The 27,757-nt window shown below is 36.4% G+C and overlaps 1 protein-coding gene across 2 annotated transcripts in view; it reads right to left on the bottom strand.

Annotated features, from left to right (window-relative positions):
• gbf1 (golgi brefeldin A resistant guanine nucleotide exchange factor 1) overlaps window positions 1–27,757 on the bottom strand; it is a 338,792-nt gene that overhangs the window by 12,900 nt on the left and 298,135 nt on the right. Inside the window, exons 23-36 of one of the 2 annotated variants that reach the window (XM_051922800.1) lie at window positions 27,442–27,535; window positions 23,360–23,536; window positions 20,642–20,706; window positions 18,911–19,034; window positions 17,302–17,373; window positions 14,555–14,649; window positions 14,188–14,341; window positions 13,528–13,750; window positions 11,890–12,050; window positions 8,241–8,484; window positions 6,671–6,864; window positions 5,390–5,540; window positions 2,488–2,618; window positions 964–1,065 (exon numbers count right to left, since the gene is read on the bottom strand). In XM_051922800.1, coding sequence (XP_051778760.1) covers window positions 964–1,065; window positions 2,488–2,618; window positions 5,390–5,540; window positions 6,671–6,864; window positions 8,241–8,484; window positions 11,890–12,050; window positions 13,528–13,750; window positions 14,188–14,341; window positions 14,555–14,649; window positions 17,302–17,373; window positions 18,911–19,034; window positions 20,642–20,706; window positions 23,360–23,536; window positions 27,442–27,535 — 1,987 coding nt within the window. Of the gene's footprint in view, window positions 1–963; window positions 1,066–2,487; window positions 2,619–5,389; window positions 5,541–6,658; window positions 6,865–8,240; window positions 8,485–11,889; window positions 12,051–13,527; window positions 13,751–14,187; window positions 14,342–14,554; window positions 14,650–17,301; window positions 17,374–18,910; window positions 19,035–20,641; window positions 20,707–23,359; window positions 23,537–27,441; window positions 27,536–27,757 lie in introns of both variants that reach the window. The other variant, XM_051922799.1, reaches the window with a different exon arrangement.

Below are 27,757 nucleotides of genomic sequence, written 5' to 3'. Positions count from 1 at the left end.
CCATGCAGGACTCATTTGTACAGCATATTTCTAATAGTAGGCTTGCACACTTTGACATCATCGGTAGCAAGAGCTACCTATAAGGTCCCATGAAGAACTTCTGGAGTTCTTGGGGAATTCTCCTTGCACCTTGAATTCTGCTCTTGGTCTTTACTTGCTGAGGTGGCCTGGCCTGGACAAGTTGGCAATTGTTTGAAATATTCTCCACTTTTAGATGATCTTCCAGACAGTGGAATTGTTGATTCCAAATGAATGAAGATCCTTTTAAATCCCTTTCCAGACTTAGAGACATTTATAACCTTCTTTCTGAAGGCTTCTAGAGAACTCTTTCGATCTAGTCATGGCGATAAAACATACTTCAACAACAAAGAGCAAAACAAACTAAATGTCTGAGGTTTAAATAAGACAGATTAAGACAATAATGATATTGTCAATATTTGCACCCGATTCTAATTTTAGGTATCTGGGGTAGTGATAAATATAGTATATAGGTGAAGGATAAATATAGGAGTGTACTTTTTCCACATTTATGTTTATCTAAATTACACAGTGGACTAGAAAATGTACATGGCATGTTGTTGTTACATTACATTTATCTATAGATACTATAATTAAAATCAACTCTTAATATATCCACATATGTTAAAAAGGATAACAAAAGCATTTCAAGGGGTACACTTACTTTTTCACATGAATGTACATATACCTACATTACTTTTGATGACCGCATCACAGAAACCACAACAAAAGTCAATGTGAGTAGTTCCTTTAAAAATGCTTGTACTAGAAACCACTGCAACTTTGCATTTTACCAAAATGTAAAGTCATCTGATTACTTTTTCTGATTGCAGAGAAAAAAAATACTTGTCAATGGCTCACACTACTTCAGTGTGCATATAGTAATAAAAACAGAAGACTTGCCAAAAGATTTACATTTTTTTTATATTGGCACTCACTACTTACTTTGGACAGTAAAGTGCATGCTCTCATTCTGGTTTCCTCCATTCCTCCAATGTCAGCTGGGCTAATATTTTCCAGCAGTTTTGTGAGCAATGGGAACAAAACCTGAAAATAAATCAGCTGCAGTTAGAATTTTAATTTTCTCCAACTTAGCTCTAAAATGTTAAAACTGTTTTTAAAAAGTGCATTTAAATAAGGAATGTCAAAACATATATAAAGAATTGGACATATGTAAACATTTACATGGAAATCTGGATTTATTAATATCAAATTACAGCAACTCAAATAGGCAGATTTAATGTTAGTCTTGTATTCTGCAAATCCTGAGTTTTATGTCCTCTATTAAAGTGTATTTTTATAATTAAACTGAAGACCACAGGTGTTAACTGTTCATTTTTTAGCAACTAAATTAAATTCTGTTGGCTTATTGTTCAGAGTCCATAATATACTAAAATAAATAAAATTTCCTTAAAATACATACTTTAACTAATAAAATGCTAGGGGGCTCTGCCCCTTGCTCACTTCGCTTGCCCACTCCTGGGTTTGGTTTACTGGATAAACAATTTAAAGAGATTGTTATTTTCATGTGAATTGTTACATATGCATTATTTTCACTTTTACTTTAAAACTGTTGTGAATACAATACTTGTCCTTTATTTCTGGCCTCGGGTGTGGTTAAATCTCTTTCTTGCAGGATGTATAACGCTGCTCGTGGTGTGAGGGGATGGGGGGGGGTTTGGTTTAGCTGAACACATGCTAAGGAGCAGCGGTTGGATCATCTGCTGGCTTGTTGCTGCTGCTGGCACGCTGCGCGTCGATGATTTAAAAGCCTGTAGAGTAGCTGTCCTTTTGTCACTTCGCGTCTCTGCCACTCACGCTGTCAAAGGGGGGAGAGGGGAGCTTAACGCACGCTAAGGAGACGCGGTCAGATCATCTGCTGGCTTGCTGCTGCTGGCGAGCTGCGTGTTCTGCTTGTTGCTTGTCATTGTTTTAAGAGCTGGGAGCACATGAAGTGTGTCTGCCAAAACCATTCCAACAACTGCTAGGTTAAATGTCCGTGAACTTGTTTTAAATGTTGTCTCACTGCCTTGTCTCACGTGACCGTTATCGTGTCTCTTGCGGGATGTCAAATCGTCTTCCAAGAAGATCACATCTTGTCTCCCTAGTCTCCCTCCCAAGATTTTTTTTATAATAGAGAGATGTACAAAAATATTTATCCAAAATATATATGGCATAAAATACTAAACAATATGACAGCTTGTAATTATGAGAGTTTTTTTCTGTAATGTACCTATCTGAAACAAGACTTACTTAAAAACTGTAGTTTTCAACATTTCTCTATCACCTAAAATATATTTATTTATATATATTTTATATAAACACATTCGACAAATTAATAAAAATGTATTAGTTTTATGCTATTTGTTTATACAGATATATTCATACAACAGAGTTTGATATACTTAGAACAATAATTTACAAACTGACAACTGGAAGCAGAAATTTGATTCCAAAGATCTTACTTACTTTGTTAAAGCAAGACTCCCATTCTAGGGCATCTAGTGTTTGTAAGTCATGAACCAAAAGAGCTCTTTGTAGGTAAGTCAGGGCCTGCATTCGAACCTGTCGTCTGGCATCACAACACAGCCATGCAATACCTGAAGACAAAATAAACGAAAAAATAAAAACATTACATTGAAATGTATAATTTAATGAAACTTGCAAACTGAAAAAAGTGTCAGAAACAGTACAACAAAAATAAAAAAAAATGATACTGAATGATAGCTTTATTTTCAGCATTAAGTACATCACTGTTGAGGTCTTCTGCAGCTTCTACAAAGCTGGCAAAGTATAGAGCCAGGGTACCATTACTATCACATGCGACTGTTACAGCTTTAAGTTAGCAAATCCAAACAATCAGAACATTTGATTAGGTATTTCATATTAGTATTTTAATTGTGGAGAAGCTTTTGGAATGTGTTATTAATTACAGCTAAGCAAAATAAACCCACATTTTCTAAATTAATTCTTTATCACTTTGCCCTGGTGAATTTAGCCTGTGAAAGTTTTACAGACCACTAATTTTCAAGGATGATCTCTAAAAAAGATTATGGAGACAGACAATAAGAAGCCATTTTTAATGTGCACTAGTTTGAAAGAGCAACAGATTTAAAAATTCTTACTCCCTTAGATGTAACCATTTTGAATTCTGTTACTTGTTGGGATGCTACTGAATTCTGAATTATTATTATTGTCCTTAAGGATAATTACTCTTTTTGTACAAATATTGAGTGTGTGAACATATGATAACACTGGTTTTCAGTTTTTGTTTCTTGGCTTATTTTCTTGTAACTATGTTACAATTCTGTATGTTTTCTACTTTCCTGCTGCAAACAAATTTCCTCTGGGATAATAAAGTCTACCTAACCTAACCTAATTTGTAATGGTTGTGGGTAATTTGGTCCCACATTAGAACAGAGGTCAGGTACTACTGCAGCAAATCACTTTCTAAAGGCTGTCTATACTGGTAGGTGGTACTATGAAGGTATGAGGAGTATGAAAATGTTTGATCACTCTTAGGTATGGAGTATAAAATTTTCAGTAATAGTGCCACTGTCACATGTACAGAGTACAGTGAAATTCTTACTTGCATATCCAGCAAGTATGCAACATTTCACAAGTCTCTGGCAGTATGATAAACAAAAATTTTAAAGTCTATTTATGTCTGAAAAGGCACATAATCTGAAGGTGCTTACTACACTTTAGTTAAATATTTAACTTGTATTACAGAGAAAACTTTACATTAAATTAAAAAGATCAAAAAGTTGATTATAGTTGAGTATAGTAATAATCACTAAATATGTAATAAGAAAAATATTTCATATTAAAGATGTATGGACTTTTGAATTACTTCATAGTAAGTTTGAAAGAATTGGCTAAATTCTAACACAATACTGTAATATGTTTAACAGAGTATTTTTGCATGGTTACAAATTACTAAGTAACATTTGCAGGGGTACTCTAAAATTAAAATGAAAGTTAAGCAAGTATGACTTCAGTGAAGGCATACTTGCAAGATCTCGAAAAAGTTGAGAATCACTGATGTAGCTAACATTTAATGTGTATATAGACTGAATAAAACATATTTGTAAGGTTACATATTTTTGTCAATCTACACTTGAATAAAACAAAGATAAACACCGGGAAAAGATTTATTTCTGGGTGTCCTAAGTCAGATTAAGCCCATTTTCCATGACCTTCTTTTACCTGTTGATGCAAACATGATGACAGTGCAAAAAGTGTTTGTGATTGTTATCTGCAAATTTCAGGATGGGTTGTAAACAGCACTGCTTGAACCTTTAACTGCTTACCTAGACCGTAAGGTATCTGATCCATACAAATTTTCCTAAATATCTAAGCCATACTAAACAGATGTTTCCTGAAGATTATTTGCAAGGTATTATGTAAACAATGCAAACAAATCACACTATATAAATCAGTAAGAAAAAAATGAAAGGTAGCTGAAACACAAAAAAACATGGGTAGTATATTGGTTTTTACTATATACCTCACAGATTACAGTTTGAATCCAACTGTCTGTGTAGAATTAAAACATTCTCCCCGTCTGTGTGGAATTTTCTCCAGTTATTTGAATATTTTTCAGCTCCTTGATGCTTGAGTGTTTGTAATCATTCTATGGCTAAATAAAGCTACATGAGTGTACCACACTATAATGGAAGCACCCATAGAAGAAAAAACAGTCGAGGGCTTTCAAATAAATCAGCAGGTACAATAAGAAGAGAGAGAACTCCTAGCCATAATACCTGACTTGTTAAAAGTAGCTGCTAATATTGGTGTGTGCCTTTGTCGTGTTGTGTATCCAACTGTTCTCCCCCTAAGATGGACTCCAAAAACAGACTATACTAACAGCTGAAAATGAATTTCTTCATTATTAGAAAAGCTGCAGGTGACTAAGCCAGGTTATCATTAGTGTCAAATATTTCAACAAAATAACTGCTTCAGATTTTTATTAGATAGATAGATAGATAGATAGATAGATAGATAGATAGATAGATAGATAGATAGATAGATAGATAGATAGATAGATAGATAGATAGATAGATAGATAGATAGATAGATAGATACTTTATTAATCCCAATGGGGTTTCAGAATTCCACTTTGGGTCCATAGGTTTGTCGCCTTGTACAACAAACAGCTCAATCTTGTTGTTGAAGTTATTTTTCAAAAAAATAAATAGGAAAGATACAATACTAGGTTAATGTAGCTACAGGCTAACATGACTAGCCAGATGGACTGCATTGATTCCTGTCATATACTCATAATTTCTTTCTGAATTCAACACTAGTGTTACTTACAAGACTCTCACAAAAAAGGGCATCTTTTTATTACTTTGGATTATTTTAATACCTTGGAGTAAGGGGCACCAGCAGTTAGACCACAGTGTCCGGGAATCAGCTTCTATCTTCTTGCCTGCTGCTTCTAAGTGATGCTGCTCCTCAGCCCAGGAACTATAGATACTGGCTGCTCGTGTGTGGAGAGTGTGCATTAAGTCCAAGAGCTAAACACACATATAAAGCGGCGGTATGACAATAACAGAAAAGTATAGAACAATATATTAGATAATCATATTACTACATAGGAGAAGTTTAAACTGTTATTTCACATAAGCGTTAAGCACACACACTCCTAAGGTAAACAAAAGTATTTTACTCAAATAAAGTGCATTGCCTGCTACAAAAAAAGCTAATCTTGGAGGTTCTATGTAATGTTTTATGTTTTTATCGCTTTCTTTTATTTTTTGGAAGTGCTCATCATCAATAACATGCAAAACAGTACTTCAAGTTTATCTTAAACCCAGAAATTTTGCAGAATGTCTCAATAAATATAATACAAATGGCAGTAATGAATATGGATCAGTAATAAAAAGTACCATGTCATTTATATAAAGATTTTTTGCTCAAGTTCAACCCTTAGGATCCCCCAAATGTATTGCTATTTACATATATGAACAGCGAGAGTTTCAAAAACAATGACAAACAGAATCCTCAACAGTCTAGTTCTGCATTCTGAAGCAAAATGTTCAGTTTATATTATTTACATGTATGCAGTATAACAGTACAGTAAATAAATATTTTCATTTTAGGGTTATTTTCATATATACCAAATATATTACAAATATACCTTATAGTGAAGGGTAAACAGCAACACCACCACATCATAAGTTAAGGAGTACAGGGGAACTTTTACCACTACACAAGTATCCTGAATTCAAATTCATGTCACACTGCAGCGAGACTTGTGTTTTTATCATTGTATGTTAGTATTTAGTTTTAATTCATAAAAACCTGCCAAACTAAAAAATTTTAAGTGAAGGATCTATCATATACTATATTTCAAGTAATATGGTTTTACATATCAGGACTTAACTAATAATTTACACCTTAAAGAAATTGATTCTGTTTATTTTCCTGGAAAAAATGTATATTTTTTTCCAAACAGTTTGAACACTGTCATTCTACTGTGCACAGAGGATTATTTTCAAATGGATCAAAAAGTGACCATGTTACTATATTGGTTATTATATAAAATAGTTAAAATGTTGAAATTTTATTACAAGTCACTGAACACAGCTTTTCGGGAAGAAGAAAGAAAATGGGAAAGCTTAGCCATACTTACGTCTTGACTAACCTGTAATGACACAGTGTGATAGCTGGCTGGAATTCCCTCATCTTCCTCATCATCACTGTGGGAACGGTAAGGCCTCTGAGATAATGGTCTTGTTCTCTTGGAGGAACCTTCCTTGTCTTTAGGCTTCTTTCGAAATCGATTGGATTTAGAGTCGTATTTATGGCTTTTGGGTTTCTTTTCATGTGTTTTAAAACCTAATAAAAACAAATGCACAATATGAAGTTAAAACATCAATTCCTATTTAAAAACACTGTTGGGTAGATATTACTAAAAAAAAATGAAGCATTCAGCAATACAGCAGTACACTGACAACGTCTGGCAAGAAGGCAAGTCTGACTAAAACATTAATCAAAATTATTACTCAAATAATTACAATAATTAGTTATCCTTCATGAAAAAAAAATTCAACATCTGTCTGTCTATCCTCTTTTCATCAGGGTAAGAATCATAGTTCGCTTGCAGGAGCGATATATTCACACTAATCTGAGAAAGAGGCTGCAGGCCGAGGGGAAGGGGGAAGTGTGACGTCAGGAGTATGAGTACGGGCAGGGCCCTCCCCACTGTCCTGTTTTACTAGTACACGGGTGGAGCCCCGGGGAACGGCTAGTATTTAATCAGTACGAAAATGCAATGGGCTAAAAGAAATGTATTCTAGCATTTCTAGTCATTATTATACAAACGTTAATATTTGTTGCTGGGTTATAAAGACTTTAAATTTAAATATTTTTACACTGAAACTGGCATAACTATATAATAAGTTTAAATAACCTATAATATAAAAGATTGAACACTGCTATTTTGACTCTGGTGTGACTGGTTCTACATAACACTGGACTAAGTGACCTTTCTCATGACATTCCCATTGGTGTCTGTTAGATGCATGTTGAAAGTGCAAAACCAAGCTGTCTACCTACAGGTCCTTGATCTACAAAATAATTTTTAGTCATACATGGGTAGGCACATAGGATGCCGGCAAAAACAATCCAAAAGCACCAGACAAAGGCTGCTTCCAGAATAGGAGGAAGTTGTGCACCAAGATGAGCTAAGGGCAGAGCCCATGTCAACAACTTTTTACAACTGGTGTAGTTCCTGAGACAATGGTAAGCACTACATTACCAACTGATTTTTTTCTCTGTATGCCATAAAAAATAATTTTAGTAAAATTAACAAGCAGAAAGATTTAAATATTTAACATCAAATTCTATTCTTGTCTTTCTCTCATCAAAGTCTTTAAATTACTAAAAGCTGCCAGGGAAGTCATTAGAAAAACTTGACTAAAACACATATTTGTATTTTATAATAAAGAAGCAGATGTCCCCTGTATTTTTTAATTTTCAGTGAAGCTTTTAAATGAATACACTGCTACTAGAACAATTTGAAAAGCCCTGGAATATGAAAGGAAAATGAACATTCAAATACTTTGAAAAAGCACGGTAGCTTCAGATTAGGACTGGTTGTTGATGACACTTCATAGTATGGCTGCTCTTTGTATAAACTGTAACTATTACTTTAAAAAATGGCATTTTTATACAGTAAACAAACACTCAAGTTTATTAAAAATTACCATTACCCCCATTGAGACTTGCTTCCACAAAAAGGCGAATAGTTTTGACACACAGTTCGAAGTTCTCTGGTGTTACGTGTGCAGCGTCACGCACAATGAAAGACAAGGACTCAACACACTTGATGAGAGATTTTGTGTCATGAAGTCCTAAGTCTTGGCCTAATGTTAGGCTATATTGATTAACCAGTGCAGGGGCTTGCTTTCCACTTGATGCTGGAGTTTTACTGTTATCTAGGTCATCTTTACCCACCTGAAATTAAAAATGAATACATTTCAAACATATTTAAAAAAAACAAAAAACAAATGGCAAATTACGATGCAACTCATTTCCAAAAAAATGAACATTAAAGTAAATATGGAGAAACGTGTACTCATCATTTATTTTATAGTATAGAAACATTGCAAAAATAAATAGGTAAATAATTTTAAAAACTTATTATATCTTGTCTCTGCTCAGGAATTCACTTAGGGAGATGTCCTTTAGCCCAGCAAACCCAACCACAGGTCCTCTATGAGGGCATGCAGGGATAGAAAAAAAAGAGAGACAAGCCTGCCATTATGTAACAGGCTCCCACGTAGTTAGAAATCACTGTGGCCATTAAGATGGTGATACTTCTCTATTAGTGAAGCTCCAAAAAAGACCGCTATTAAAACTAGCTGCCTAAGGCTGATGCCCATCCTGCTGCTACTGTCTTGGGGAGAACATGTGGCCGAGAAGGTAACGTGTCTCCCTAATATTTACCAATACAATATTTTTTATTTTCTTTGTGACTGAAATTCCTTGTCTTATTTCTTGTAATGCACTTTCAGCTAGGTCTGTGCGATATATCGAGTGGCGCGATATGAACGATATTTTTTAATGCATCGTTTGAAAACAAACCTATTGCGATATATTATGTAAGGGAGAAGTAGGAACGAACAGCGGCAACATCTCGAATCTTTTCAATCATTTGAAAACAAAACACATTACGAAGTACGAAGAATGTATTAAACTTCGCGATAACTCTGCTCAAAACGCAACGAAACACATCCCTGCCGCAAAACAAATCACGCTGGCGGCAACGTTCTCTCGTTGGATACCGTATGAAAAAACAAGCCCCAAATGGAAGGAAATAACAGCTGCAGTAACATACCACATCTTGCAAAAGATATGGTCCCTGTTGCCACTGTCGAAAAACACGGGTTTCAGAAACTACTGAGAACGGTTGATCCCAAATATGTAATTTCCAGTCGGAAATATTTTGCCGAAGAAGCTCTGCCCAAATTATACAACGAGGTAAAGGAGAAAATTCTGAATCAGCTTCAGAACGTTCGCCACTTCTCCATCACATCCGATCTGTGGACTAATTGTACCATGCAACCGTACATGAGCCGAACGGTTCATTTTATTGAAAACTGGGAGATAAGAAGTGTTTGTCTTCAGACAGGATTTGCACCAGACAACCATACCGGAGAAACGATTGCGCTGGGGCTCAAAGATGCGCTTAAATCGTGGAAATTAGATGACGCGCGACAAGTGTGCATTACCACGGATAACGCTGCAAAAGTGATTAAAGCCGTTGATCTGAACAAATGGAAAAAACTGCAGTGCTTTGGTCCCTGGCTGAATCTGGCAATTGGTATGGCATGTGTGTGCGTGCTAGTAATGTGTCGATCACGAACGAAACGGTTCTTTGAGCCGGCTCTTTTTAGTGAACGGTGGGAGCCGATTCCTGTTTTTTGGAACCGATGTCTGTGTAGTGTTTGTAGCGAAACACTAAGTGCAAACATCTAATCATTGGTCAGAACACTGCTAAATTTGGCTGAATTATTAAAGGCTGGAGTGGGAAAATGAAGAGGCGTTTGGGAGCCGAAAGAGCCGGTTCTTAGTGAGCTGGACAAAATGATCCGGCTCACTAAAAAGAGCCAAAATGCCCATCACTAGTGCGTGCATGTATAAGAAATGTTTGAAAATAAATAACAACACGTAATAAATAAGAAATTTGTAATAATAAATGTAAAGTGTGTGTGTGCACGTATGAGAAATACGTTAAATTAAATAATAAATATGCTAAGAAATAGTAAATAAACGTAAATAATAGTGTGTTTGAGAAATATTATTAATTAATAATAACGTAAATAATTAATAAGACTGTAATTTGTGTTTGGTTTTTAGAGAGAAGCATGAGAGATCCCCGCATTGAACGGGCAATTGGTGTATGCAAAAGAATTGTTGCATGTTTTTCCTTCAGCTGGAAGAAGGGATTTGACCGCAATACAGAAAGAACTCGATCTGCCTTCCCATCAGCTCATAACAGAATCCCCTACAAGATGGGGGTCAAGGGCAGCAATGATACAGACAGTGTTGGAACAAGAGAGGGCCATCACCCAAGTTCTCTCATCTGACAAGAAAACCAGACATCTGGCACTTACATGGCAGGACATAGATGTACTAGAGTCAACTGATAAAGCTAATCGACCCCTCCTGGAATTTACAGATGCACTCTCAGCTCAGTCCTATGTTACAGTGTCCTATGTTAAGCCAGTGCTACACCTTTTTCAAACCAACATCTTGGCTCACCAGCCAGAAGACACAGAGCTCACTATGTCAATTAAGACCAAAATTCTTGATTATCTGAGAGAGAAATTTGATGACCCTGCCACCCAGCAACTACTAGACATTGCTTCTTTTTTGGATCCACGTTTCAAAAGATCATACATTCCTGAGGAAAAGTATGAAGAGGTCAAACACAGAGTTGTGTCTGAAGTGGAGACCCTTCAACATGATGAGACCAGTGCCCAGCCTGACTTAGCTGGGGAACTTTCAGAAGCAGCTGAAGCATCACCACCACCAGCCAAAAAGGAGAAGTGAAGCCTTGGTAGCTTCTTTAAGAGGCCAACATCTTTATCGACATTGTCTGACACAGATAAAATTGAAGCTGAACTTTCAACCTACCTACAAGCAGCTGAAATTGACACTGAGACAAACCCACTTGTATGGTGGAAAGAGCATGAACCAATCTTTCCAACTCTCAGTCGCCTTGCAAAAAATATCTCTGTATACAGGCCACTAGTTCGCCCTCAGAAAGGGCATTTAGCACAGGCGGCAACATAGTGAACTGCCACAGGGCATCTTTAAAGCCAGAGGCAGTTGACAGACTTGTCTTTCTTGCACAAAATTTGTGAAATTGTGTTACCTGAATGCATGTTCTTGCCACGCTTTATTTGTTTACAAAACATAGCTTAAAAAGAGCATATTGAAACATTATTATTTTAAGTTTTTTTTAGGCAAACCTAGTAAAGTAGATAAAGCATCTACTCCTACGTCACCTAATGTTCAGACAACTGGCTTTCTTACGTAAATGTTGAGATGTGTTTCTTGCATTAATGAGTATATTTTGGTTTATGCCTATGATGTAAAGTTGTGAGTTTACAATTACATGTAAATAACTAAAGATCAATATAAATGTGTGGCTTCTTTTTTAAGTAATAATAGATAGGAAAAGAATATCGTTGCATATCGTATATTGACTTTTGGTCCAAAAATGTCACAATTTGAATTTTGAGCCATATCGCTCAGCCCTACTTTCAGCTACACTTTTCGTATGGAAATGTGCCATATAAATGTTTATTTTTTTTATATTCACTATTAGTAAAATGTTAACATAGACCTTACCATCAACCAACCACTGTTTGCAACATCCACATCAGTTACAGATCGATGCATCTTTGACTGTCTTCCATGATCAGCATAGACTTCAGAGTCTGAGGTATAACCACGATCAAGAGTGATCTCACTGGAATGGTAGGAGGAAACCTCACTGTCCGACTGTGCACCTGATATAAAATAGTACAAATTTGTAACAAATGATAAAATTTGAAATCTAAAGTCAATTAAGTAGTGCTGGGCAATGATTAAAAATTTTAATCACGTTTAATCATGTGATTGTTTGCGATTAATCGCAGATAATCACAACAATCACATTGTTTTGCGCAAAATTCAAAAATGAATTCAAAAGTAGTGTATTGCATGTATTTGGTTTGCAACAAATAAGGTGCTTTTTAACAGCAGTAGTCCCTTTACATAGTAGCAGTTAAAATATTTCTTGTATGTCTCAACTTAAACATTAATGAAATCAAATCAAATATAAAAGCAAAAATATTTGCCATTGCCAAGGCATTAACGTTTTATCTAGTTTGTTATAGAAAAACAAGCTACCCTCAGAGTCCACAGCCACGATCACAACATTATAACAGGCACCTTCCGAGCAACAGCTAGTTAACATTTCTAAATCTGTTTTCTTTTTTATCCGATACCAGCAGAAACATTTTCTTTTATCTGGGAGCAGCATAAACAGTTTATGTTCAGTAGCAACTATTTGAGGGCTAATATTTAAAAAAAACCTCAGTTTTCTGAAAAGCGCACAAAGTAATGAATGGTTTCACACATAAATCAACATAAAATATCTGTTGCTGCCTGTTTTACCGATCAGCTGATGCCGGTACCTTACTTTCATTTTTGATCTACATCTCCAGATCACTTGCATCAAAATCGGAGTCTGATAAGTCAGAGTTTAATTCAGCAATAATATGAAAAAAGTCATCCACTAATTATTTTGCTTTGAGCATTCACTTTGGTATCTCTCCACATGCCATTTTAGAAGCTGTTTGCTCTTTGCTACTCGCGCAGGGAATCGAGATCAAATCAACAAAACAAACTTTCCTTCTATCCATCCATCCATTTTCCAACCCGCTGAATCCGAACACAGGGTCACGGGGGGTCTGCTGGAGCCAATCCCAGCCAACACAGGGCACAAGGCAGGAACCAATCCCGGGCAGGGTGCCAACCCACCGCAGAACTTTCCTTCTAGCAAAAGCGTATCGAAAAGCACTGTAACAAGAAGATCACTGATCTCTATCGATGGCTAGCGAGACTGAGGCTTTCAAAATAATAATAATACCTTAACAACAAAAACTGTGTTAACACGCAATAAAATAATTGTCGGTGTTAATTAATACGGTAACACGATAATAATGTGTTAACTTGCCCAACCCTACAATTTACATATGTTCTTAATAAAAATAAGTACATATAGCCATTGCATATTAAAAGGAATGGTGCCCTCTGTAAAAGAAGTTTTTGCTGAACATAACATGGTCAATTGAATAGTTAGTCAAGCCAATTTCCAAAACAGCAATTACTTTACTGGGGATTGCCCTATTATAATTTTAGATCTGAATAATACTCCAGTTAATATACACATGCTGTACAGTAAATTGAATTTTGAGTGTTAAATTTCCGAGTTGTGATTACCTGTGTCAGTATCTGGGCCAACTGTAACTTGAACAGATGGAGGTGGCTTAACACCTGCTCCAATACATTCAAGCAGGGAAAAAATGGTGTACCAGTCCTCACTGGAGTGAATATTAGCAGCATTAGTCTTCAGTAATTCATGAAGTCCATAAGAAATCTCCCGGCTCACTCGGAAAAGAACATTTGACTTCATCATGAGCAAGATTCTTAAAGAAAGAAGAACCTGAAAAATTAAATTAGTAAAAGGTGGTGATGGTCTATTTTCAAAATTGTTAAAAAATGTTTTTTATGATAAAATGATAGCATAAGCAAATATAAAAAGCAACATGCCCAGCAGTGTGGAACTGTCCTTTTAAATGAAACTAAGATGCAAATAAGCATAAATTGACAGGTATATCTTATAATCATGTTGTCTTTATGTAAAAGAAAAAACATGTTTTCCCCTCTGCTTGCGGAAACAGTTTTTCTAACTTGAAACAGTTTTTCTAACTTTATGATATGTAAGAAATCACAGTTCCCCTCCTCATTCCACAGCAATTGTTAGATCTTTTAAAATATTAGTTGCAAACTTTCCTCCAAAAAATGGTGATAAAATATAAATGACTTCACAACTTAGACTGTACAAACTATGTTTATTATATGCAGAAACAAAAAGCATACTTGTGAGCTGATTTCCTCTCTACGAAGAAGTCGTATGGCAAGTCTCAATAAACCCACAACTGCACGCTCCACCAGAAAGCAGTTTTCAGTAGCATTAACACAAAGTTGGCACAGGTGGTCTCTTACTGTCTGCCACACACATGAGACACGATCTCTGTTTAAACAGAACAGAAAACATAAGTGCATAAAAGATTTTGTTCTTCAAAAAAGTAAACATTTTTAATCATGGATGCATTAAATCATGTTGCCTATAGAACACAAAATAAATGTCAGTGTTTCTGTGTGTTTTCTTAATATTAGAATAACTGCATTGACTTTATTCTGTTGTATATTGAGTACAGAGTCTTAAAAGCATTAAAATACTTGCCTGTTTTCAAGTACAATTCTCAGAAGCATCTCCAGACAGAAAGCAGAATCTTCTTCATCATACGTTTCCTCATCTGGAGTTACAGAGATAAGGGCCTGCAGAAAAAAAGTATTGTGTGCAATTTTAAGCACACACATTATATTTATATATTTAGCTCCTTATAATAAATGATACTCATAAAGCCATATATCCATAACCAAACTGAATTTCGAAAGAAACTACAGATGTCAACTTTCACTACTAACAATGTAATTTGATTTTTTCTTTAAAAAATTGCAAAAACAAGATATACAGTGCATCCGGAAAGTATTCACAGCGTATCACTTTTTCCACATTTTGTTATGTTACAGCCTTATTCCAAAATGGATTAAATTCATTTTTTTCCTCAGAATTCTACACACAACAACACCCCATAATGACAACATGAAAAAAGTTTACTTGAGATGTTTGCAAATTTATTAAAAATAAAAAAATTGAGAAAGCACATGTACATAAGTATTCACAGCCTTTGCCATGAAGCTCAAAATTGAGCTCAGGTGCATCCTGTTTCCCCTGATCATCCTTGAGATGTTTCTGCAGCTTAATTGGAGTCCACCTGTGGACTGGACATGATTTGGAAAGGCACACACCTGTCTATATAAGGTCCCACAGTTGACAGTTCATGTCAGAGCACAAACCAAGCATGAAGTCAAAGGAATTGTCTGTAGACCTCAGAGACAGGATTGTCTCGAGGCACAAATCTGGGGAAGGTTACAGAAAAAATTCTGCTGCTTTGAAGGTCCCAATGAGCACAGTGGCCTCCATCATCCGTAAGTGGAAGAAGTTCGAAACCACCAGGACTCTTCCTAGAGCTGGCCGGCCATCTAAACTGAGCGATCGCGGGAGAAGGGCCTTAGTCAATGAGGTGACCAAGAACCCGATGGTCACTCTGTCAGAGCTCCAGAGGTCCTCTGTGGAGAGAGGAGAACCTTCCAGAAGGACAACCATCTCTGTAGCAATCCACCAATCAGGCCTGTATGGTAGAGTGGCCAGATGGAAGCCACTCCTTAGTAAAAGGCACATGGCAGCCTGCCTGGAGTTTGCCAAAAGGCACCTGAAGGACTCTCAGACCATGAGAATGAAAATTCTCTGGTCTGATGAGACAAAGATTGAACTCTTTGGTGTGAATGCCAGGCGTCGTCATGTTTGGAGGAAACCAGGCACCTCTCATCACCAGGTCAATACCATCCCTACAGTGAAGCATGGTGTTGGCAGCATCATGTTGTGGGGATTTTTTTCAGCGGCAGGGACTGGGAGACTTGTCAGGATAAAGGGAAAGATGACTGCAGCAATATACAGAGACATCCTGGATGAAAACCTGCTCCAGAGCACTCTTGACCTCAGACTGGGGCGACGGTTCATCTTTCAGCAGGACAATGACCCTCAGCACACAGCCAAGATATCAAAGGAGTGGCTTCAGGACAACTCTGTGAATGTCCTTGAGTGGCCCAGCCAGAGCCCAGACTTGAATCTGACTGAACATCTCTGGAGAGATCTTAAAATGGCTGTGCACCGACGCTTCCCATCCAACTTGATGGAGCTTGAGAGGTGCTGCAAAGAGGAATGGGCGAAACTGGCCAAGGATAGGTGTGCCAAGCTTGTGGCATCATATTCAAAAAGACTTGAGGCTGTAATTGCTGCCAAAGGTGCATCGACAAAGTATTGAGCAAAGGCTGTGAATACTTATGTACATGTGATTTCTCAGTTTTTTTATTTTTAATAAATTTGCAAAAACCTCAAGTAAACTTTTTTCACATTGTCATTATGGGGTGTTGTGTGTAGAATTCTGAGGAAAAAAATGAATTTAATCCATTTTGGAATAAGGCTGTAACATAACAAAATGTGGAAAAAGTGATGCGCTGTGAATACTTTCCGGATGCACTGTATATTCATTTGTTTTCTGAATCTGCTAATTTAAACCACTAAAACAAAACTATAGCAAGAAAACAACTATAGTTAAGGACATCTAACCTTTCAAAATCAAACTGACATATTTAGAAAAACTATGACTAAGCCCAGTGAACAATACTGCAAATTTAAGGCAGTTTTTAAAGAGATGAATTAAAAACCAACAGTCCTAACAGTAGCTGCATAAGGAAAAGCCATTTCCAGCCACTTTACAAGTAATAGTGCATGCCACAAAACTCTTAATAGAAAAAAAATTCAGACTTCAGGCATTGCCTTAGTGAGTGATATCCTCACTATGCTTCTTTAACTAGAAACCTGACACCTAGATGTGTCTGCCCAATACGCAACAACATTGGAAAAAAGATGAATTCAAGACTGTGCAGGTTAGCAATCATGTTCTATTACTTTGTTAATAACTCTATTGCCATCATCTGGTCTACCTGTAAAATTACAGTTTGATCTCAGGCAGACTAACCAGTGCATTAGGGAGTTTACTTACTGGTCATACCTTTATTTCAAGTTAACTGAGAGATTTAACATTAGTATCTAAATTTTATATCCTGTGAATTCTAATAATTTTTAACACCTTGAATGATTACCTTATATTAATTTCCAATTTCTTATCTCTCTCTCTCTCTCTCTCTCTCTCGGTGGGGTATTTGAAATTGACAGATGTATTAATATAATATAAACAATGAAAGCACCAAATAAACAAAAGGGAACAAATAATCATCTTTTTATTAAGGTCCACAAAGAGCTGCACCTGAAATAATCTTTTAATCTTTTGTTTGCAGTTTTACCTTCATTAACTCCTGAAGCGATTCCAACTGAAGAAATTTACTTTCAGTAATGAGCTTCTCAGGGTCACATTGCTTAAGAAGGGTAAAAGGGAGAACAAACAAGTCAAACACTTCAAAAAACACTTCAAAAATGAAGGCCACAGCCACATCTATTCATAGAACTCATTCTAGCACACACAATATTCAATCACATTTTAATGGACTGGCATTATGCTTGTTGCAGGTCTCAGCCATGCTATAGCAAAAGGAACAATTCAGGCAACACAGTTCTGCTGGGCTGGCAGCAACTTCGGCATTTTTCTGTTATTGTAACTAGTACCATAAAAAATGTAAAATAATATACGTATGAAGAGAGACACAACAGTTTTGTTAAGTGCACAGCATAGCCAGTCAATTACTGCATTATGCTACTCTCTTATTTAATGCACATCTGTACAATAAAAAAATGTTTTGATTTTGCTTTCTACCATACGTCTTTTTTACTTCTTAGATAGATGTGCTTCTCTTTCTCACTATTTGCTCTTTTTCCCCATTACCTTATTTTTTTTTTCTGGGTAAAAGGTTTCTCTCTATAAAGTGATTAAACAAACATAATGCACATAATGCAGAATGCTATCTTGTTTTAGTCTTTCCATAAAGATCCCTGTAACAAAAACTGCAAGATGTCAAAATTCATAACCTTAACATAATCAGTCATATGGAAAACTCTGACGTGTAAGAGATAACATTTCCTGGTCTCGTCTAGCATGGGAGAGGTGCAACTATCTTTCATTAAATACTTAGGGGTACACATGTGCTAATGCTACAGAAGACAACCCAAAATTAAAAGAATCTGTAGAAATGAAGCCACCTTAATCCCAAAACAAGTGCCCACATATAAATCTTTCTTGACAGCATGCAATAAATACAGTGGAACCTCGGTTCACGAACGTCTCGGAACACGTACAAATCGGTTTACGACCAAAAAGTTCGCCAAACTTTTGCATCTGTTCACGACCACACACTCGGTATATGAACAAGCCGGTTTCCCTTTCGGTTTGTACGTGTTCAGTCTCTCCCTGTGCAGCGAGCGAGCGTGCGAGCAAGGGACACACACACAGGTGCGCGAGAGATACACGCACAACACAGGCGCACGAGTGAGATACACGCACACACAGGTGCGCGAGAGAGAGACACACACACACAGGCGAGCGAGAGAGAGATACACGCACACACAGGTGCGGGAGAGAGAGACACTCTCTTTTTCCCTGTGCTTAAAACTCATTAAAAAAAAGTGTTTTTAGCGAGCGGTTCGTAGCGCTAGAGCACAAATTATTTGCAGTGTTAGTTTTCTCTGTTGTTCAAGGTTTTCTCAGTGTTATTCAATGTTTTTACATTTAGTTTACTGTTACGCTGTGCATTCTATGGTGTTATTAACTATATTTGTGCTTAAAAACTTAAAAAATATATATATTTACATACAGTTTGTATGGTCTGGAATGGATTAATTGTATTTACATACAATCCTATGGGGGAAATTACATTGGTTCACGACCAGAGTTTTGGAACAAATTATGGCCGTGAACCGAGGTTCCACTGTATCCACAAAATGTATTTGAAATAGTATTACCTTTATGCAGTCCAAAGCCATTTGCTTTGCCTCTTGGTTTTCAGTAGAGGGGCCTCTTAATCCTGACTGCTCAGCACCTAGCAAAGGCAGCCAGCTTACAAAACTCAAAACTGCAGATTCTCCTCTGTTTAAAAATGAGTCAGACAGGAAAAACTTTAAATAAGCCACATCTTAAAAATATTGCTTGATTTACGTTAATCCTACAAAAAATGAGTAAGAATGTAAATAACAACCTGTTTATGTTTGTAATACATACTTCAGTAGATGGAAGAGCAATAATCTAGAATCAGCTAAATAATTACAGAGAGACATTAACAGCATAAAGGCTTGGTCAGATTTATGAAAGATTAAATTCAATATAGGTAAATGCAAGTATTACACATCAGAAACGTTAAATTTGAATATACAATATGGGGTTTGACACTTAAAAGTACATCTTATGAGGAGAAGCCAGAAGTATTAGTATACTCATTGTATAATTCAAAACAGTATACATAAGTAAGTAAGAATGCTAATAGGTTATATAGAATAATATGTGAGGGCAAATGTCAAAGGAAGATATCCTCTGTAATGTGAGGTCTCATCTGGAGTACTGTGTACAGTTTTGGTCTCTATATAAAATATAAAAGACCAGAGCAGTCCTACAGAAAGTATACATACACGGGACTAAGCTGATTCTAGGACTGACTGGTGTGAGCTATAAGGAAAGATTGAAGGAGATAAATGTTTCCAGTTTAAGAAATGAAGATAAAAAGGTAATAGGATTGAAGCATTTAAATTATGAAGGGAATTAGTACAGTGGACCCCAGCCATTACATTACAATTAATTTTCAAAAAAAGAACACAGGGGCACAGCTGAAAACTTGTTAAGAGAAAATTTCACAAAATATCAGAACGTTTCTTAACGCAAAGAACTGTAAGCACCTGAAATAAATTACCAGGTAGTACAGTACTGAGTATGAAATTTAGGGACCTTCAAATTGCTACTCAATTTTATTTTGACCAAATTAGATGAGAAGGATTGGCAAGTTTGTTGGGGCTATATTGCCTGTTTTATATATTACTAGTAGACAGGGAAAAAAGTTGATGGTAATCAAATTTCTACATAATTTCGGACTAAATAACCTCATGTGTGTATTAGAAAGGACAACAGGTACATAGAATTTTAAAATAAATTAAAAGAACGTGACTCAGAAAAACAGTAGACACTCACTGTACCAAATATTTAAAAACATATCTGCAAAGTTTGAATAGCAATTATTATGGCCTTTTTTTAATGACATGAATGTGTAATGTCTATATGCCAAAATGATCTGATACTCAGTTAGGAAACAAAATAATTCCTAAAATGTAACTATTTTCAAAACACAATGCTTCCTCCCAAGTTTTCTCATCTCTCTATTATAAAAAAAAAAATCTTTGGGAGGGAGGCGAGATGTGATCTTCTCGGAAGACAATCTGAAGTCCCACGAGAGACACTTTAACTTGCTCCCAGCTCTTAAAACAACAACAAGCAAAACACGCAGCTCGCCAACAGCAATGATCTGACTGCTTCTCCTTACGTGCGTTCAGCCACCCTAACCTCCAAAAGTTTTAAAGTAAAAGTGAAAATAATGTGTATGTAACAATTCCCATGAAACTAACAATCTCTTTAAATTGTATATCCGGTAAACCAAACCCAGGGGTGGGCGAAGCCCCCTAGTCTTACTAAAATTATAATTAATGAATTACCTGTTAGCAGGTGTTTCTTCTCTTTGAAGTGATATTTTTCCACTAGGCTCAACAAAGTCTTCAACCTAAGAATTAGACATACAAGGTAAAAGGAGAGAACACTAGATCAGGGTAGGAAACTATTTTTTATGGCAAGGATAAGTGTGAAAAAGCAACTTGTTGAGGAGGACGGAATACATTTTGTCAACTGTTACACTACGATAAACATGTTATATTTATTTTTTTCACCTTAATATTAATATAGATCACATATTCACAAATTGTTTTATTTATTGAACCATGGAACATGCACACACTATAGCATACTTTCTAACACAATCTGCAATTCCTGATTGTGTAAAATAAAAAAAAAACAAAATAAGAAATACATTGTACTCTATTAATCTCTGATAAAGTATTTTACTCTCTCTGTACATTTGACAACCTAGTGCACTTAAGTCAGGTATAATTCCTGATGTTGCTATTCACAGTACAATAGACGGATGGTCTTCGCTGAGAGAAGATCTGTACCTGGATTTGCTGAATTTCATTACTAAGAATGTCTGTTCACATACTGTATGTTTGCTGATCCAAAGAGGACAAGCATTCTCTGCGCTAGTCTTCTCAAGTGTGGGAAATTCTCGTTTTTGAGAGAATTGTAGAATGTCAGTAAAGGCAGTGACTTGAAGTGCCAGCAATGCATCAGACTTCAAGTAAAAAGAGAGAAGATGGTGAATATTCAGTTTCCACTGCTTTGAAGTCTTCAAATCGCCTAGAAAACTTACCATGCAGTGCCTGGAACATGGCTGCATATCTGTTAAGCTGATCAGCAGAATCCTTCCTCTCAGTGTGGGGAGGTGTGTTAATGCATTCCTCTCTACTTGTTGACAGAGAAGCACTAGTAGGAAATCTAGTATTCAAAGACTGTTTATGAAATTAACCTGTTTATGCGTAGTTGAATCCTAGAAAGGAGAGGCAATGTCTTCTGATAGACTGAAGAGATTAATAGTATTATGCTTTTAAATGATACTTCGTACTTGACATTTTCAGTTACACTGAGGCATGATCCCTGCTAAATTTGCTTCACCTCAAATTTAGCGCAATCCCAGAAATGTTTGCAAACTCTGCTGAACTCCACAAATGCATTGAAGTCAAATAGGAAGAAGGAACTGAACTAGTTTTGAGTGGAGTATAATGGTGAACTGGCTAGGGAAAAATCTACCAACTATGCTGGACTGATAACTTTGGCCAATTGTGTGATGTGAGCTGTGAGGCAGCAGTGTTGATCACTGCTTCACGTTGCACCACACAACAAGATGTAGATTGAACGAATACCACAATTAAAATACATCAAACAGCCACAAATAGCAATAAGTAAATAAAACTTAGATCATTGCACTGAGAATGTGCCAATCCTGGGGTACAAACTAGCCATGCCCTGAAACAGTGGCATGGGTTTGGCTCGTTCCATTTCTTGAAGTCATGGATCTGGGCACTGCGGACTGTCATTTTTGTTTCCCATGAAACTGTACAGATGCTTCACACTTTCTTCTTCCACCAAGAAGAAAGAAGCACCTTGTAAACAGTAGTAAATGTTTTGCTTTTATTATTTCACAGTGTGACCTGTGTTTTTTTGATAAAGGGAGAGGGAAAGGGAGGGCTCCTTTAAAGTTTATTCTGAAATGTTGTTGGGCACATAGCTAATCTGCATGCATAATTAGCCATGCAGTGCTAAGCTGAAATAGCACAGGAAGTAGTGTTATATATCTGGTAGCAGAATTCATAATACTACAAGTTTTTTTTTTTTTTTTTAAACATATGCAGGAAGGATATCTGGTGGTCCTTCTCAACCTTTGTGGCTTCAGGACGTATTTTCACCTTTTTAAGTTCACTAGCTAACCACATACAGAAATTGAAAAGTCCTGAGGGCTGAAATGACCATGAGTGGGGGAAAAAAAGGATGTTGCACAACACTATCAAACACTTCAGTGGACAGCTCTGTGATGTCATGCTGGCCTCGCAAAGCATTATAAGGCTCTAGAAAAAAATGCTTGCCTAAGCCAGCCTGCATGTCAAATTTACGGGAAAAGTTCAAGTGAACAAAGTCACCAATGAACACAGGGTATTCACTGCGATCAACACTAGTTATGATAAATCTGTTACTACCGCCATGTGTTCTAAGAAAGTCACCATTAGCCACAAGAATAGGTATGACTACAGGTCATCACTTTAACCACTGTACCATTAGAATTGAGAATGCAGTGTCTGCTGTGTTTACTCAGCTTAACTGTCACTTTGTTCATGCCTGTAAACCTACCCTTCATATATTAAAAATATCCGTCCCAAACATCCACACTTTCCACTCCAATTGCATAAACTAGAGAGACACTGGAATATGCTTGCAAACCACCTAGATATTCTCCAAACCTGACATTGCCTGTGATGGTTTGGCAACTCCAGCAACTTTTTATTCATAACCATGGTCCTCTAGGTTCAGAAAATTCTGGAATCCAAAAAAATACAGATTTCTGAAATGCAGTTGGCTCAGTGTATTCTAAATAAGGGATGGGTAACTTGTAAATCTGTCAATCTGTGCATATACTGAGCCTTTCTCCTAGAAAAATATTAGATAAGAATAACTGGATTAAATTTTATTAATGAATGTGGTCTGTTTAAATGCAAGCATTTTATTTCAAGACAGACAAAAGGATAAAATGAAAAAATAAAAAGCATTCTCACCTCTACCATGGCTTTAGGAAGAAGCTCTGAACGGAACAATTGAAGTAGTGAGTCCATTATGTTCTTCCAGCCTTCACGAAGAATGTCTCCATGCCGGTGAGATAAGTTAAATACAGTCTTTGCAGCCAACTGAGCTTTTGTATTACTTCCAAAAAGATTGGGTAGATTTTCTACAGACTTAAAACAAATATAATTTATTACTGAAAATCATACACACTGACAAACAGCGTGCTAACCCAGTGAGTCATATTCATAACCATCTAAAGTAATACTGGGGTATTTGTAATATTAACTAAAATATCTTTTATGCTAAGAATCTCATATGTTGCTTTCTCTGCATCTTTCTACACGGTAACAGGAGAGGGCACTCTTGTAGCATCTCTCTACAACTAGAATAAAGTCAAGGAGTTTAAATATATAAAAAAGGTATGTTTTATTGCATACTAGTTGCGTTTCCCAGTTTTGTGCGATATATTTTGTAAGACAATGGACCTAAGTTATAGTGGTTAGTTAGTTACATAAAACATCCAGTTAACCAAGTACTTTTCTTTATACATTTTTTTTAACCAAGGACTAACATTATTGGCAGGCAGTGAGTTGTATTGGTTAAGGTTTTGGTCCTAGGACTTCAAACCCTGATTTTAGTTTGTTCAAGTCCTGATCCTGACACTGTGTGAACATGAGCAAGTCACTTCATCTACCTATACTCCAACTGGAAAAACAAAATATATGTAACCAATCGTATCTCAAAATGTTGTAAGTTGCCTTGGATAAAGCATCTGTCAAATAATAAGTAATGATATTATTAGGTCACCGGAGCTGCTTACTCTTGAACATGCTATATATAATTGCACATTAGTAAAACATTCCCGCATTAGAGCACTTCCTGCTTTTCCTGGTGTTGATAGTTACTGCAAAACACAGTTCTATGTGAAGGTGTACTCTTTTGATTTGAAATTGGTAATCAGTAAGAATGCTATGAAATATGAGATTTATATTATCATTATTAGAGTCACTCAAGTATCTCTTTTCATGTTTTTCATTAGATGTATGATGTCCCCCTTTAAAGTACACAGATGTGAACATGTATGTAAAGAATTTTGGAGAGAGGTGTGTGTATGTACAGTGGAACCTCAGTTTGTGAGCATAATTCGTTCCGGAAACATGCTCGTAGTCCAAAGCACTCGTATATCAAAGTGAATTTCCCCATAAGAAATAATGGAAACTCAGATGATTTGTTCCACAACCCAAAACTATTCATATAAAAATGATTAAAACAAAATATAAAATAAAAATACATAAAACAACTTAACCTGCACTTTACCTTTGAAAAGAATCATGGCTGGTGTGAGTGAGTTTCTAAACTCTTGTGGGATTGCACCCAACGGGACGACACGCGGAAGAGCGTCCCAAAGCAATCGCAGTCTCCCAGCGCTGTAGCAGTTCGCCGTAAAACCGAATCCGAAAAGATCACGGACATGCTATAAGCACCTGCCATCGATGGGTGATACAAGGAACAAGGAACATTATAAATGCGCAGGGCCCTGCCTGACTGCTGTGTCTGTGTATAGGAGAGCAGCAGATCCCGCTACAATAAATAACCGCGCTGTTGCCGTTTCAAGCTGAATAAAGCTGGTGTTGCTAAAGTACTGAGACTCAGCTTCGTGTTTTAGGGTGCAACACGGGGACTCGCACGTCACAGCACACACGTACGCACGCGCACACGCGCACGCACGTACACATAGTCACAATGCTAATGCTGCAGTAAACAGTATACGCTCGTATGGATGTTGACTATATTAGTGAGGCACACCGACTCAGACAGAGAATAGGAGACAATTGCCCACAATCCCGCAGTGAGAGACAGAGAAGAACAATCAGCTCAGTTGTGATCACATGACGCTCAGCAGACAAAGCATATACATACTACTCGTACTGCAAGACCTCGCTCGTTTATCAAGTCAAAATTTATTAAAAATTTTTGCTCGTCTTGCAAAGCACTCGTAAACCAAGTTACTCACAAACCGAGGTTCCACTGTATATGTATACTACAAAGGAGTAGCTCAAGAGGAACCCATTAAGACAATGTTTGTCCATGCTTGGTTAGCAATACACAACATCCATGTCTACTCTCCTCTTCTCTTTTTGGAGAAGGAAGTGAAGCAACACCTGTGCTTACAGCCATAACACCTAGAACCCTCAATGGAGGTTTATAGCACTAGCTAAATAAACACTGAACTATGCCAAGCTTTGTCCTTCCATTTCGCACTGTACATGCCAAATGTGATTGCTCTTTTTTCCTGTCCAGGACACCACTCCTTCTTCAGTCATCTGTCCACCCTCTAAGGTTGCTGTTGGCTTGGTCTGTCGGTTGCGTCTCCTCTGTCCTTCATTTGCAAAAACACTCTGCCCTTAGCACAGTACAGAGCGTGTACATTAATATAATATTAATACATAGTGACAAACAAAAAAAAACCTGATTTGGCTAATTTTCGTTTTTCCATAATGTCACGGGGAGGGGTTGGGCTGGGTTTGGAGGGTACACTTCTTAATACTGATATATTGAAATGTCCTTTCTTAGCAGATGCCTACTGTACTAAATGTATAATCCCGCCAAATTTCAGCTTTTTAACTCAATGGGGAATGGTGTTTTTATTCATGAGTGTGTATTATAGAAGTATATACTGTGTATCCATTAAGCAGATACAAGAGGGGAAAAAAAAGAGAGAAAGAGTGAACAAAACTGACTTAAGAGTGAGTTATTTTATGTTAATCTATCTTGCATGCAATACGATCATGCCAAAAATGTAATTGGTTTAACATAAACAAAGCATTTTTGGCAATTCCATTTTTTAGAAGTAAATGAATTGCCTTAATTCACATGGCACTATATGGACTTTTTCACTGATATTTTCAAGTAACCTGCAATCAACTTTAGGTGGGCTCCAGAAGCAATATACAAAACAGTGTTGAAAGCAGCATCATCTACCAGGTGGAGTGCTTTTAAGTGCTTAACCACTTAGCCACCATTAAAGTATCACAAAGCATTCAATCTTTTAATTTTACATCTTTCTCTCTCTCTTACAATTGGGGCCTTGTCCTCTCTTTCTCACTATAGTGGGCTCCATTTCAAAGACATCATCCAGCTGAAAGCAAATTTACACTTCTGTCTCAAAACAGTTTTAAACCCCTCTGCCAGTGTCACTTCTGAAGTTAAAGGCAGCCCTCATCTGAACATTATCTTAAAGGAATATTATAGCTTCCATATGGGACAGTAAGAGCTCCATCAGCCAAAAGATAATCTTTATCATTAAGGTGGGTACTTGCTCCCTCACATTAATAAGGATGAAGCCCTTGCCAATTTTGTGTGTCATCCATCCCTCTCTCTATCACTCCCCACCTCAGGCAGACTGGTAGGATGCCAAACCCCACTGGGTTTACCAGCCAATGGAAGCCCCTGTTACCTTACTCTGGCATATTTGCTTGTATTCTCTCATAGGATTTTAAACTGCCCTGTGTCACCATGCTGGTGTCTTTACTTCTAGCAACATAGCCCACAATATAAATATTATCTTGATTAGCTAGTCAGTCATCAATCCTACAAGACAATTCAAATTTCATGCAAAGTTTTACATTAACAGATTTAACTTGGCAAAAACTAAACAAAATTACTATTGGTTTTTCTATGAAAAAGCCATACTACTACCTAATAAGAAGAAAGGATGACGCAATAAAACAAATAATTCCACAAATAAAGTTGCAGCATATAAATAAGAAAAATGATCTGTTTATCAAAGGCCTTGCCATATTTTAAGCTAAACAAAAAAACTTTAATACAAGTTCATTAAAGGGAACAAAAGTATACTTATTTTTCTTTTAAGGCTTAATGTGCAAACATCAGCCTGAAATCTAAAATCAATATAACAAATCAGAAATAATATTTACAAATGAACAGGTTTTTTCCAAGTTAAAAAAAAAAACATTCTATTGCTCCCACTCCATCCAAAACTTTAATACTGTCTGGACTATGAGTAATTGAAAAAAAAAATAGATGTTGACAGCATTTATCAAATATAACTTACCTCACTGCTAAGTGTTGTGAATTTGCAGAGAGAAATTATTAAATTGTCAAACACATCACTGAGTCCATAGTGAGCAGATATCATTGCACATTTCCTATTAAAGGAAAGAAAACTATGTTTATTAAACAAAACTTTATTGAATCCTTCATTTAACTAGACAAATATGGAATAATGTATTTCATTGATCTTCATTATTTAATAAATGTAATCAAAATATTGGTCACATGTTCAAAAACCATATTTAACTTTGTTATTTATTAAGAATGTAGGAAAATGTTTTCATTCATTAAGCAGAACCAACTTTACCAGCAACCAA

This window comes from Erpetoichthys calabaricus, chromosome 2 (assembly GCF_900747795.2).
Source record: "Erpetoichthys calabaricus chromosome 2, fErpCal1.3, whole genome shotgun sequence".
NCBI classification, from domain to species: Eukaryota; Metazoa; Chordata; class Cladistia; order Polypteriformes; family Polypteridae; genus Erpetoichthys; species Erpetoichthys calabaricus.
Note: the sequence above shows the minus strand (reverse complement) of the source record. Positions and strands in the feature narration are given on the sequence as shown.